Raw genomic sequence first — 13,098 nt, forward strand, 5'->3', positions numbered from 1 at the left:
GGCCGGACAGGGAAGGGGAGAACAGAGCAGGCAGCCGCGACCTTGGCTGTAGCGTGGGGCGCCCGGGCCGTGCCGCATCCCGCGAGGCGGGGAAGGGGCTGAGGCACCGCGGCGGCCCCGGCGCGGGCGCCCCCGCCGGACTCCTTCCCTGCTCCCCGCTGCCGGCCGAGCAGGACCGCCCGAGGGCAGCGGCCCCGGGGGGCTGCGGCTGGCGGGGCGCCCTCCCCGCCCCCGCCGCACCCCGCCCTCGCTCCCGGCTCCAGGCCCGGGCCCCACCGCCCCGTCCGGCCCCCGGGCCGCGGCCGCCCCGGACGCTGGGCGGGGCGGGGGGGCCGGGCCCGGGACGGGCGCCTGGCTGCACGCCGGCCTGACTTGTGGCCTCGGGAGCGGCGTGGGGGCTCCGTGGGCCGGGGCTCCCCGCTTCTGCTCTTGCTCTCTTTGGCTCTCTGGCAGTGTCTCCCGAGACCTCGGCTCAGAGCCGCGCGGGCGCTCCCTCCCTCAGCCCAGGTAGGTGCTTGAAGGCGGTGGCGGCGGGCAGCCTCCCCGGCCCGGGCGCTGCTGCCGCCGCCCGCTGCGCCCCCAGCCCACCGGGACCGCCGCTTGCGGCCTCCCTGGCCCGGCCGCTCCCGGTGGGGAACGTACCTGTGCTCCGAAAGCTTAGTGTGTGAAACCGGCTGACACTCGCTGGTAGCCTTTAAACTGACAAGTGAGGGACACATGTAGGTTTTTTTCTAAGGGACTTCAGGTTAGTCGTTCGTTTGAGGAGTTAGGTTTTTGCACTTTCCTGATTTGGATCAACAGTGTGTTAAAAGCTGCCTTAGGGAAAACTTTTTTATTAGAAAAAAACCAATCTGCTCCCATTACTCTTGAAGACTAAAGTGTTTTTGAGTTTGTAAACTTAGAGCAAACTATGGGTTCAGACAGATGGGTGTGTAGGTTGTCATCAGAGCTGACCGTACAGTTGCATTGAAGTCCATGCTTTTAACTTTCTCTCCTTATCAGCAAGTGAGCCTCTGTCGATAGTTTTAACCAGAGGAACAGTAAGAAAAGTAATATTGAGAGGGCCTAGTGTTTCAGTAAGGAATTCAAGCAGATGAGGATATTGGTATAAAGAATATCTGAAGTACTGGGAAGGAGATGGAACAAGTACACCACACAATAGGAGCTTATTTTATTTCTACATCTTATCACAAGTCGCATCCTTGGGTAGTGTTTTATGTACTTTTTACCCATTCCTTATTCTCATTCTCAAAAAGCAGCAATGAAATCCTCAAACAAACGAGAGGACCTTGGTGACAAAAAGGGCAGATGTGCATATGGTTTGAAGTCATCTGAGCATTTTTCTAGCATTAGTGTTTCTTGGCAGAGGAGATTTGGGTATTTTGCCTAGGGTGTGTAACACTTTCCGAATCTTTTTTCGAACCACAGAGAAACAGCATGACGAAAATCTGACCCAGTGTTTTGTTGCACTCTGCTCTTTGCTGCTATTGAAAAAAAAAATGCGTTGAATTTGGAAATGCCAGAGGAAGGCAATGAAGATCCAAGCTAGGAAATGTCACTTGCCTAAGTGAGACCAAGGCAGATTTGACAGATGTGAAAAATTTTCTTTGAGCCCTAACTTGGGGTGGTTTTTTTTCCAAGGACAAGTGGTTTCCTCCTCAGCTAGTTGTTTGTACGCAGTTCCGTCTTGGCGGTTACCTGCTGCCCTGCTTTCACTTGTTGTGTCCAGCCATTACTTAAAGAAGTGATTCACTTTAACAATTGGAACCTTTTTGCCCAGATGAACCTCGTTTCCATAATGATGTCAGTGCTACAAAAAGCAAAAGTGTTAGAACAAGCTCAGTACAAGGATCAGTAAACTACAATTCCTGTAAGAAAGCCCCGAGTACCTTTTTCAGACGGTAAGCTAGAAAGGTGTGTATGTTTAAAATTTTCTGTATCTTTTTGAGGGGGTGTCCATAACTCTCACAAATACAGGTATTTTACTGTCAGGATGCCTTCCTGAGGTAGGCTTGGAGTGGCAAAGGGGAGCTGCAAAGGACAGAACAGAGAAGCAGAGATAGCCATTCCTCTGATCCTGGCTTCCTTGGCCCCAGTTTCCATGTCAGAATTCCCACTCTGCAGCAGCGCTGTAGATTTCTCTTGGAAGATTTAAAAGAAAGATGTCTGCTATCTTGTCCTTTAGATCTGTGGATGAATGAAAGGATCTGGTCTCAGTGCAGTCCTTCTGCCTCTGAATTTTCTAAGAAAGCTTGCATTCTTATCCTTGCTGTGAAGAAATGCTCAGGATTTTTAATCCAAGTAAATGAAACTAGTTTCACTTTTATTTTTTCTTACCCTAAGTTTAGAGTGTTTTTTTAGAGTGTTCTCTTGGCACATATGCTTTTAAAAGTGATCCGTGTGTTCTTTCACATCCTATTGGAGTTCATCTGATTTTTATAGATGAAATTCAAGACCTTTTTTTGGGAAAAGAGTTTGAGCTCTGAAATCTAGGTTCAGTGCAAAACTTGGTAGTTGTTTTCAGTTGCAAACCAAAAAAACAGTAACATTCTCTATTCAAGTCAATACTCCCCACCTCATCACAGAGTAGGGAAATTGACCTGAAATTCTGATCTTGAAGCTCAGGGAAGGAAAATTTAGAGCTGAGACTACAAAGAGGGTGTGCAGTCAGCATTGCTTGACTAACTAAAATCAACAGTGGAAAGTGCACAAATAAAAGGAAACTTAAGTTAAACTTAAAAATATTTCTCCAAGTAGTAATTGCATAAACAGTATAACTGGTAATATGTAGTTTTAGTGTTCAGTGGTTTAAACTATTAATAGTTTTGTTAGAAATTACTGCTTGGACTTCTTTATGGTGCTTAATCTTAATTAATTGCAAGGAGGAAAGAAGCCCTGCATGACTGAAGTTCTTGATTAAAACAGCTTTTTAAAAACACAAATCTAATCAGTGGATTGATAAAAGATAAACTAATATTAATTGTGACACCAGGATATTACCAGTGGAAATGTGATCACCAAAAGTCATCCTGCTGATAAGAAAAATAGTTCATAGAATTAAATAAATAAATAAATAAAAATTAAATAACTCTCAAGGAGTTTATTTGGCATCTTACTCCTGCATTTTTTCTTCTACTGTACATATTTCATTGAGATTTGGTAGGGGAAACCTAAATCCTGGGTTTTGAAGTCTTTGTAGTTAAATTTGGAACCTGTAATGTGTAGGAAACTGTATCTGATAAAGTTATGTGGATTACGTTAGGGAGACTTTATAGGTGACTTGTGTTCTTCTTAAAAGTGATTGAGATTTCATGTTTCTTTTTTAAATTTCCTCAATTTTTAGTTACTCAGTATCCTCATTTGTACCAAGTTTCTTCACAGTTAATTGTGAAATGTTGATTTAGGATCATCCATCTCTTAATTTTGAATCATGTTTTGAGGGCTCTTTATATGGCTGAAGCATAGTGAGAGCCTGAGCATTTCCTGCTCAAAGCTGTGTGAACTCCAGGCTGTAAATCATCCAGAGGTGGGTAGAGAAATGACCAGGTAGGAAGGATTGATGGCAGGCAAAAATGCAGTTACACCGAGCAGTTAAGCCCTCTCCCCACGCATGTCCCTAAAAGAGTTACTAAGTTAGTTTCAGAATGAGGAATCACTTGTTTTATGGCTGCCCCTCTTCTGACTGAGGCAAAGGTTGTGGGACAAGGATACCCAGAGGGTGCCATTGTTGTGCATGCACAGGGAGACAGAGTTAAGGTTGCAGGGTGTCTGCACACCCCACGTTTCCTCACATCCCTGCACTTGGTTTCACAATCCAAGTGACTGTTGTGCGGGCTTGGAACCAATTTTCTGTGCCAGTGGGGATACCGAGCCCTGCCTGCAAGGGTAGCACGGCTCCACAACACAAGTCATCTCCAGCAGCCCAAGGCCTGCCTTGGAGAGGGAAGTCATGGGTTTGTGTTAGGAGAATGAGAGGGAGTCTGACAGCTGTGAGAAGACAGCAGAGCCTGCCCCAAGAACCGCAGGGATGGGGTGCTAGGGCCAGAAAGTCTGGGCTCTTCCTCCTCCTGTGGCAGCAGAGTTCACTGCAAAGCCAGCAGAGGATCCTCTCTGCAGGGTTTGAGAAGCCTCGATCCCAATACTGGCTGGTGGTGTTGGCTAGCTGTGTGGAGGAGGCAAGGAAAAGAAACAGCAGTGCTCTCCTGTGGGTGGGAATTCAGCTTTGCTGTTGTTTTTGCCAGGACTAGACTATGAACACTGTTTCACTGAAAGTGAGAAGTTTACCTCTTCCTGGAGTAAAAGGAGAGGTGTGGGGTTTTGGTTTGTGTTCGTAATGGCAGTTATGCTGTATGGCACTCTATGGGATGCAGGGATGATGAGCAGTTTATATTTGAGCTTTTACTAAAGGCTGTGTTACACTGTTGAGCTTTAGCTGTGGCAGTGCTACTCTGGGTCACTGTTGCCAAGTGCCTGATTGTCCAAGTTTGGGACAAATTTTAGGAAAAAGACCTCCAAAGGGTCCCCTCCCCCCCTTACAATTCCTTCCTTCACCAAGCTCGGAAAGAATTTCCTTCAGGGGAAAGTGGAAAAAACTTTTTATTAACAAAATACAAAAGAAACACTTCCCAGCACAGACCCAGATTGAGATGAACTCGGCAGATCTTCACCGGGAAGGGCAGCAGAGCTTCTTTGGCAGACTTCCAGAGGTGGTCTCCGAAGTTCAGATCCGTTTCCTCTGGAGCCGGTGCAAATCTTAGGGATGGGGGGGGGGGAAGGGAGAGGGGCAGTTTAGGCAGCCGGGGGGGGAAAAGCAGCTGAAGCAGCGGAGGGGAGGGGGGCAGGGGGTCAGCCGAAGCAGCAGCAAAAGCAGCAGCAGAAGCAGCAGCCAAAAAGCCCCAAAAGCTGAAAAAACACCCGGCTAGATAAAACAGCCCGGGGGAGGGGCCGGCAGCTCCATGGTGTGGGGTAGGGAGAGGAGCTAGTCAAAACATAACCCATAACACTGATACATCACAAAATGAAGGCAAAGCTGTGACATACATAACAGTGAAAAGTGGGGTGAGTCTGTAACACTCCCATACTCTGAAATAACTTCTACTTTGTCAGTTGGTGATGAACTTTTTATGATCCAAGGTGTGTCATACTAATTTTAAATATTAAAGATGCATCAACTCTTTTATTACAGTGCCTTCCTCCTTACTTTCAGGAATTGCTAGGTAGCTGCAGAGGAAACTGTAAGATTTAATTAAATGTCATGAGCCTCTGTGCTTCCTGGAGACACCAAGCCATGGATTGAAACTGAGGAATCTAAAAGCTATGATAATATGTATCGATACGATATGTCAGTGCATATCTGATGGCATGGCAGGGTTACCTCATTACACATTACACCACTTGGTCTTTCAAAATCATCCGTTTTTGTGGGATTGCATACCTTGGTGCTGTTGATATGCACATGTTTGGAATTAGGCAGCATTACCATGTTGAATCAATAGTTTATCCTGGCAACTTAAAGACACTGAATGAATCACAGTAGAAGGCATGCTAGTAGGCAGAACATTGCCCCTCCCTCAGGAAAAAATGCAAAGTGTCTACACCCAGAAGTAAATCTTCAGAACAAATCAAATAAAATGCTTTCCTTACATCTTACTCTGCTTCTAAACCAACAGCTTAGTTTAGTAGATAAGTATGTTTAGTATTGGTTAACCTGTTTTTGGTTTTCCATTCAAGGCATTCAGGAAATGTTGCAAAATGCCAGTGGGAGTTCAGAGAGAAGACTATCTTTTCTTGAGAATGTTCACCAACAGCAGAAAGCACCCCAGAGAAGCTTTCACACATACTTCTTTAAATTTAATAATTCCCTTGTAGCCAAATGAAAAGTCAGACTGTGTCTTTCTGCCCTAACCAGCCAGTCTTACCACCTGGGGATTTCTGGGCTTGGGTAGATGTGCAGCTCCAGAGGAGCAGAGAAGTTGCAGTGCTGTTGTTTTCAGACTGATGCTCCTTATGTTCTTCTCCAGTTCTCTTTCTCTGGATTTTTGTGAAGAAGGCTGGATCCATATCTAATGTGTTCCTTCTCCTTTCCCGATGCTGCCCTGGAAAATGGCTTGTTGCTGTCACGGTGGTGTGGAAGAAATAGAGAAGTGTCAGGGTGCAGTTGTGCTGTGCTGTGACTTGGCTTTTTGGTGTAGTGAGATCAGCTCTGGTGGGTGCCAGCTGCCAGCACTGTAGACAGAGGCACTGTAGGCCTCAAGTAGCACTTGCATGTGACTGCACAAGAAGCGTTTTCCTGTGCAGATATCAAAGTACAGATTGCCAAGTCTTGCCTTATCACCACACTCATCTCTAGTGTCATCCCCTCCCAACTTCTGTAGCCTTTTGAAAAAAATGCTGCAAAATTATTTTCCAGCCGATGTGGATAATAACATGTGCTTCCCTGTCTGCTTTTCCTGTAATTATAATGTACTGTTATTCCAGGAACCACAACTGTGAACTAGTACTTCAGTTGACTTTGATTTCAGAAAGAGAAGAACAGGAAAGGTGTCAGACATGTATTGTTGATCTGCATGTAGGTTACAGCTCCTTTCCCTTTTATTTCAGTCAGAAAACATCTTTACATTTGAGAGGAGCAGCTTATTGCCATAATTTGCATCACAGATTTTTTTTATTTTTTTTTTTTTTTAAAGCAAAAGCTGGAACAGTTAGATCAAGCTTACAAAACTTCTTTCAAAATAAACAAACAAGAAAACCTTTGCTCCTTCAGTATCAGATTTCAATTGAAATAAATGTTAACAGCAAAGTTCAGTAATTCTTGGGCAAGAGAATTTTGGTCTAGTTCTAACTTGAGGCAGGAAAACGCTATAGCAGATGACCAATTTTTGTGACAGTAATTTGTCAAGTTTATGGTGGTGGTTACGCTTTCTCTACCCAGAATTATGAAATTCCAGAAAAAAAGGATTTACTCAGGTCTTCTAGCTCAGTTTCACAGCAGAATGGGACATATTAAAGCCTCTTTTAGTTTTTGACAATCCAGTGGGTTTCTTGTCGGTAACAGTTCTTGCAAATTTCATCTTTGAATTTGTAAATGTAATTAGTGAGTAGCTTTCTTGATACATTCACAGAAACGCTGATTTCACATAGTTGAGTGTGGTCAAACTTGTGCTTTCTCATTGTATCTTTATCTTACTGCCTTTATCAGGTACTCATTAATGAGTGAAGGATCAAAAGGTGGGACGGTGGCCAAGAAGCAATGGAGAATAAAAGTTTAGAAGGTTCCCCATCAGACCTAAAGTTAGTGGCTCACCCGAGAGCAAAGAGTAAAGTGTGGAAGTACTTTGGGTTTGATACCAATGCAGAAGGATGCATATTACAGTGGAAGAAGATCTACTGCCGTATTTGCATGGCACAGATTGCCTATTCAGGAAACACGTCCAACCTTTCCTACCACCTTGAGAAAAATCACCCCGATGAATTCTGTGAGTTTGTGAAAAGCAACACCGAGCAAATGAGGGAAGCCTTTGCCACAGCATTTTCAAAAATCAAGCCGGAGTCATCGCAGCAGGTTGTTCAAGATAGCCTCATCATGAAGACCTACCAGAACTACGAAAACAAAAGACATCAGGAGCTGACATCTGCAGTCATCAGCTTAATTTGCGAGGGCATGTATCCAGCCTCCATTGTCGATGAACCTACCTTCAAGGCCCTCTTGAGAACAGCGGACCCCAGGTATGAGCTTCCGAGCCGGAAGTACTTCTGTACAAAAGCGATTCCTGAAAAGTACAGTGCTATTAGAGAAATTGTGCTGAAAGAGCTCACTGAGGTTCTGTGGTGTGGTATATCCACGGACATGTGGAGGAGCGAAAACCAGAACAGGTCGTATGTAACTGTGGCAGTTCACTTTCTCAGCAGCAGTCCTGGCAACTGCCTGGCTGTGAACTCACGGTGTTTGAAAACATTTGAAGTACCAGAGGATAACACTGCAGAGACCATTACACGAGTCCTTTATGAAACATTCATTGAGTGGGGGATCAATACAAAAGTCTTTGGTGCTACAACAGATTACAGTAAAGACATTGTAAAAGCTTGCTCTCTCTTAGATATTCCCGTGCAGATGCCTTGTTTGGGGCACACTTTTAACGCAGGAATACAACAAGCTTTTCAGCTCCCCAAACTCTGCAACCTTCTTGCCAGGTGCCGAAAGCTGGTGGAGTATTTTCAGCAGTCTACGGTCGCGATGTACATGCTGAGCGAAAAGCAGAAGCAGCAGAACATTCTCCACTGCATGCTGGTGAGCGACCGTGTTTCCTGGTGGGGAAGCACGCTCGCCATGCTGCAGCGCCTCAAGGAGCAGCAGTTTGTCATTGCGGCTGTTCTGGTGGAGGACAGCAACAACCACCACCTCATGCTGGAATCCAGTGAGTGGAATACAATCGAAGGGCTGGTGGAGCTGCTCCAGCCTTTCAAGCAGGTTGCAGAGATGATGTCTGCTTCAAAGTACCCGACGATAAGTATGGTGAAGCCACTTCTCCACATGCTTCTGAATACTACTCTGAACATCAAAGAGAATGATTTGAAAGAAATCAGCATGGCAAAGGAGGTGATTGCTAAAGAGTTGTCAACCACCTACCAGCACACACCTGAGATAGACATGTTTCTCAATGTTGCAACTTTCTTGGATCCCCGCTACAAGAAATTGCCTTTTCTTTCAGCCTTTGAGAGGCAGCAAGTAGAAAACAGAGTAGTGGAAGAAGCAAAAAGCCTGCTGGAGAAAGTAAAAGAAAATAGCTTTAGAACTGAGGAGAAATTCTTTGCTGTTTCAGAAGAGCCCCCTATGAAAAAAATCATCATCTCCTCTACTCCTCCTCCTACCAGTGTCATAAACAACATGCTTGCAGAGATCTTTTGCCAGACAGGAGGCGTGGAAGACCAGGAGGAGTGGCATGCTCAAATCGTTGAGGAGTTGAGCAACTTCAAGTCACAAAAGGTCCTCGGTTTGAATGAAGACCCCTTGAAGTGGTGGTCTGACAGACTAGCGCTGTTTCCAGTTTTACCAAAGGTTCTTCAAAAATACTGGTGTATTCTGGCCACAAGGGTCTTCCCTGAACGCCTCTTTGGCTCTTCTGCTAATGTTGTGAGTGCAAAGAGAAACCGGTTAGCCCCGGCTCACGTGGATGAGCAGATTTTTTTGTATGAAAACAGTCGCAATGGGTCTGAGGCAGAGCCGGAGGACGAAGATGAAGGAGAGTGGGGTTTGGAACAGGAACAGATTTTTAATTTAAATGACTCGGTAAACATAAACAACAATTTCTTTAATATTCGAGACAGTGGGTTTGTTTAACAGGACTGCTGCGGTACATTTAATGACAAAAAGAGGTATTTGTCTTAAGTTACCAAAAATTCTTCTGTTTTATGCTATGAATGCTGTAAATATTGAACAGTTGTAACAAACTTGATTTAGCTTCCATTGTCTGTGTTTTTCCCACTGTCTTAAAACATGAATGACTTATGATCAAACAGCACTGAAATGAATGAGGAAATAAATTCTACAAAGACCGTGGTTTCTGACTGTGGCCCAGATTTCAGAAAGCACTTATCCATGTGCTTCCTTTCCACTTATTTCAGTGGGAGACAAACACATGCTTATGTGCTTTCTATCATAAAATTATTTTCCTGAGTTAGGATCTCGAGGAAGTTTTTAAAATTTATGCCTCCATTTGTAAATCCTGTGTGACTCAGGATGCTAGCTTTAAATTTCGGATTTTAAAACATTTTTAAAATCCATAGATCTGAGCAGTGAATATTTTTAGAATATATTATTGCTATGGAATGAAAAAAGATCTTGAGCCTGATTTTCACTACCTCATGTCTTAGGTCTGGTCTATGCTAGAAAAGTTCAGCTGTTATAATTCTGTTGGTTAGGGGACTGATGTGTTATTATTTTAACTGATACTGTGCTGGCATAGGCTGTAGTGTGGATGCATTTATACCAGGATAATTTATTTTCCTTTCCAGTGCAGTGTAAGTGCTATAAACACTTAAACTGGTATTGCTGTGTCCACATTAGTCAGTTTTACCATTTAACTGCAGCTAAATGGCAAAATTGTTTTTTTGTCTGTTTTGCTTTGTGTCTAAGCAAGACCTGATTGTAGTCTCTTGTGCTTTTGCTAAGTGGGAACCAAGTGTGGGGTGGAGGCAGTGTTGTGTTACCTTTGCCTTGTGCCAATGCCATGGCTGGTGCCACATGGTGTGTAGCAGGCACAGCATCAGCCCTTTGGTAAGGGAGAGAGGGAAGGAGAGGGCAGGGAGACGTCTACAGGCCACGGGTCTAATGGTTTGTCTGTGTTATAAAATCCTTAACCTCTTCATTCAATGGGGACTTTGCCCAGGGTAGCTAGAAAATGTTGGCAAGAAAAGCAAAATAAAAAGCTTTAATATTATGTAAATATATTTAAAAGAAGGGGACCCCTCTATTTCTTCACATGTATTTAGTGAATCTTTAACATTGTTTTTGTTATGCTAGCACTTAAAAACTTTTTTCACCTTCTCTTTTTGATTCAGTTTGTAGAGTGGACTTCAGTCTTGTCCAGTCTAATGCTTGAGTACTGTTTCTGATTAGTTGTGTATTGTAGCTACTCCCTTTGTGTCTCCAAGCATAAGTGTTTTAAACCCTTTTGAGAACTTGACAAACAAAAGAAAAGAAAGGAAACCAACCTGAGACCCCCCCCATCTCTTGTGAAATACTGCAGGCCATAAGCATGATCAGAATTCACACTAGACACAAAGTAGGATGCACCAGCTTTATTTTGTGAGGTGCAATGGAATACTCCTGGCATTTTCCAGTTACAATCATGGTTTGCTTGGGGTTTTATTTCTGTTACTGGTGTCTCAACCCGCACCTCGGTGTTAGTCTACAACTGTGTTGAGCAATATCTGTCTGTTACTGTTCTGGAGGAAGAAAGTTGGGTTTTTCATCATGATGGCACCCATGGACATTGGGCTGTAAAAAGGGCACAGACAGTAGGAACATACCAATACGAGAAGGGCAATGGAATTTAATCTATTGCCAAACTGCTTGTTTATGGTTTGGTTTAATAGTTTTTGGAGGCCTCTGTGTTCTTTGTAGGTGGTGGGAAGGGATGGGTGAGGGAGAAGAAAGGACAGAGGGTAGGCTGAAGGAACAGAGAAGTAATTGCAACTACATAAACGAAAATGTTTAAGCCTGGGAAAAATGCAGTTAGCAGGTTCTGTGGCCTGTGTTTGGCTGTTAGTAAGCCTGGGGTTTCACTTTCCAGCCTCCTGAAAACTGAATTGCACTTGTACAAAGTACATGAACTGTGTATCCTGTTGAATGTTGCTACTCTCCATGTCCACTGAAGAGGTGTATATGTTTGCCCAAGGTGCAAAATACAGGCTTGGCCTAAAATCCCACAAGTATATAGGCTATCTGTGAGGGCAACAAAATCAAATTATGGAAGGACCAAGGTACCTGAGCTCTTGTGACATCCCAGCAGTCTGCCAGGAAGAGCTCTTGGTTTTTATGGTCGTCACTTGCAGCAGCTGTTACCACCACTGCAAGCCTTCCCTCCAGGAGCTGCACAAATGCTGGTGTGAGGTGTGTGGATCTTGTCTTACATGAGTGCAGTTTAAAGCTGTGCCCTCACAGGCAAAAGCCCAGAGCACCCTTGGTCCCTACTTGGCCTTCCCCTGTTGGCAGCCTTGTATCCATCTTCATCCTTCTAGGGCTGAACATAAACAGTGACATTTATAAGCAGTTTTACTGAGATCAGTGCAATGCACTACTCTCTTCCTTCCAGCTTCTTTTTATTTTTTGGTATCCAAAATAAAATTGTAGTTGGTTCAATTGATGTGTCTCAGCATTCTTTTAAAAAAAGGAGAAGAAAAAAGAAAAAAACCCAAGCAAAATCATTGTTAGTCTTACCCATTGTCTGTGAATTTTTTTTTATTTAATGTTCTAAGCCTGGAATATTGTTAAATAAACCAGAAAAATAAGTTAGTTACTAGATTATTTGTCTGATGTGTGGTCAAATCTGCAGCACTTTATGACTATGAACTCTTCCGCAGCAGAGGGAGGTTGTATTCTAAGGATTTAAAGCTATGCATTTATTTTCCTTTTGACCCTGTAAGTTATTTTTTAAAAATGATGTACAAATCTTTTGGATTAAAAAAACGAGGATGAAAAATGTTGGAAGTTTAGATGCTTTCTCTCACTTAAATATGTGTGGTGTTTTTCATTTATTGACAAGATTTTCTGTTGTTTAGTTGGGTGGAGAAGGAAAATTGCAGAGCTGTTTTAAATATTGCTACAACTTGAGTTAACCCTGGTGTTACTGCCAAGGGTGGGCCCAGAACACATTTCCTAACAACACTATTAAGTCAACTTTGTATTTGTGTTTCTTGACAGCTACTTTGAATCCACAGCCTAACAGTTTCCTTTCAGTACGGCTGACATCTTTTTGGAGGGGCAATAGAGGAACACACTTCAGCTTTTGAGTACTTTCATGGTGAAAAAGTGAATTTTTGAACAGGCTCTCACAGTACGTGCTCTTTGACAAAAGAAGAATTGCCCTTGTCACCAACTAGGTATTGCCAATTCAGAATTAAAACTCAGTCGGCTGGGTGAGGTTTCTTGGGATAACAATGTAACTAACGGGTGTTTTGTGTTTCTGACCGACTCTTGCACGAATTTCACCTGCCATCAGGGATTATGTGAAGACAAAGAAAAAAGCCTGAATCATACTGAAGTCAAAAAGGTGAATTTTTCCAGCACACAATGTCTGAAGTGCTTTGGTTTAAAGGAGGGCAATAAAGTTCTGTATTATTTATAGATAGGGTGTACTGTTTTAAGTTTCTCTTGCAGCAGTCTGTTAGTTTAATTTCAAGCATTTTCTTTAACCAGTGTCATGGTGTCCAGTTAGCTTTACAGGAGGATTTGTAAGCAGGCACAAGTATTGAAAGCAAAAGAAACACAAATTGGTTATTTGTATTACTTCATAGGACTGCTGAAAACATAAAAGTGGCATGTAGTTGTAGATTTTTGTCCACCTTAAAAAGAAGGGGTTACCTGAGGACATCATTCCT

General features: G+C 43.4%; 2 protein-coding genes across 3 annotated transcripts in view; both read left to right on the top strand.

Moving 5' to 3' along the window:
• The window catches only part of DHRSX (dehydrogenase/reductase X-linked), a 159,488-nt gene that overhangs the window by 492 nt on the left and 145,898 nt on the right, over nt 1–13,098 (top strand). The gene's annotated exons all lie outside the window — the stretch shown is intronic.
• On the top strand, nt 358–10,731 carry ZBED1 (zinc finger BED-type containing 1). Of its 2 annotated transcripts, none has more exons than XM_079307810.1 (2): nt 358–507; nt 7,199–10,731. In XM_079307810.1, exon 2 carries the CDS (start codon nt 7,250–7,252, stop codon nt 9,335–9,337), a length of 2,088 nt encoding a protein of 695 aa, XP_079163936.1. In that variant the 5' UTR covers nt 358–507; nt 7,199–7,249; the 3' UTR covers nt 9,338–10,731. The 2 variants fall into 2 exon arrangements, with proteins under 2 accessions (XP_079163936.1, XP_079163937.1); XM_079307811.1 differs by lacking the exon at nt 358–507 and adding an exon at nt 1,869–1,914.

Source organism: Erithacus rubecula, assembly GCF_903797595.1.
Source record: "Erithacus rubecula genome assembly, chromosome: 1".
NCBI lineage: Eukaryota > Metazoa > Chordata > Aves > Passeriformes > Muscicapidae > Erithacus > Erithacus rubecula.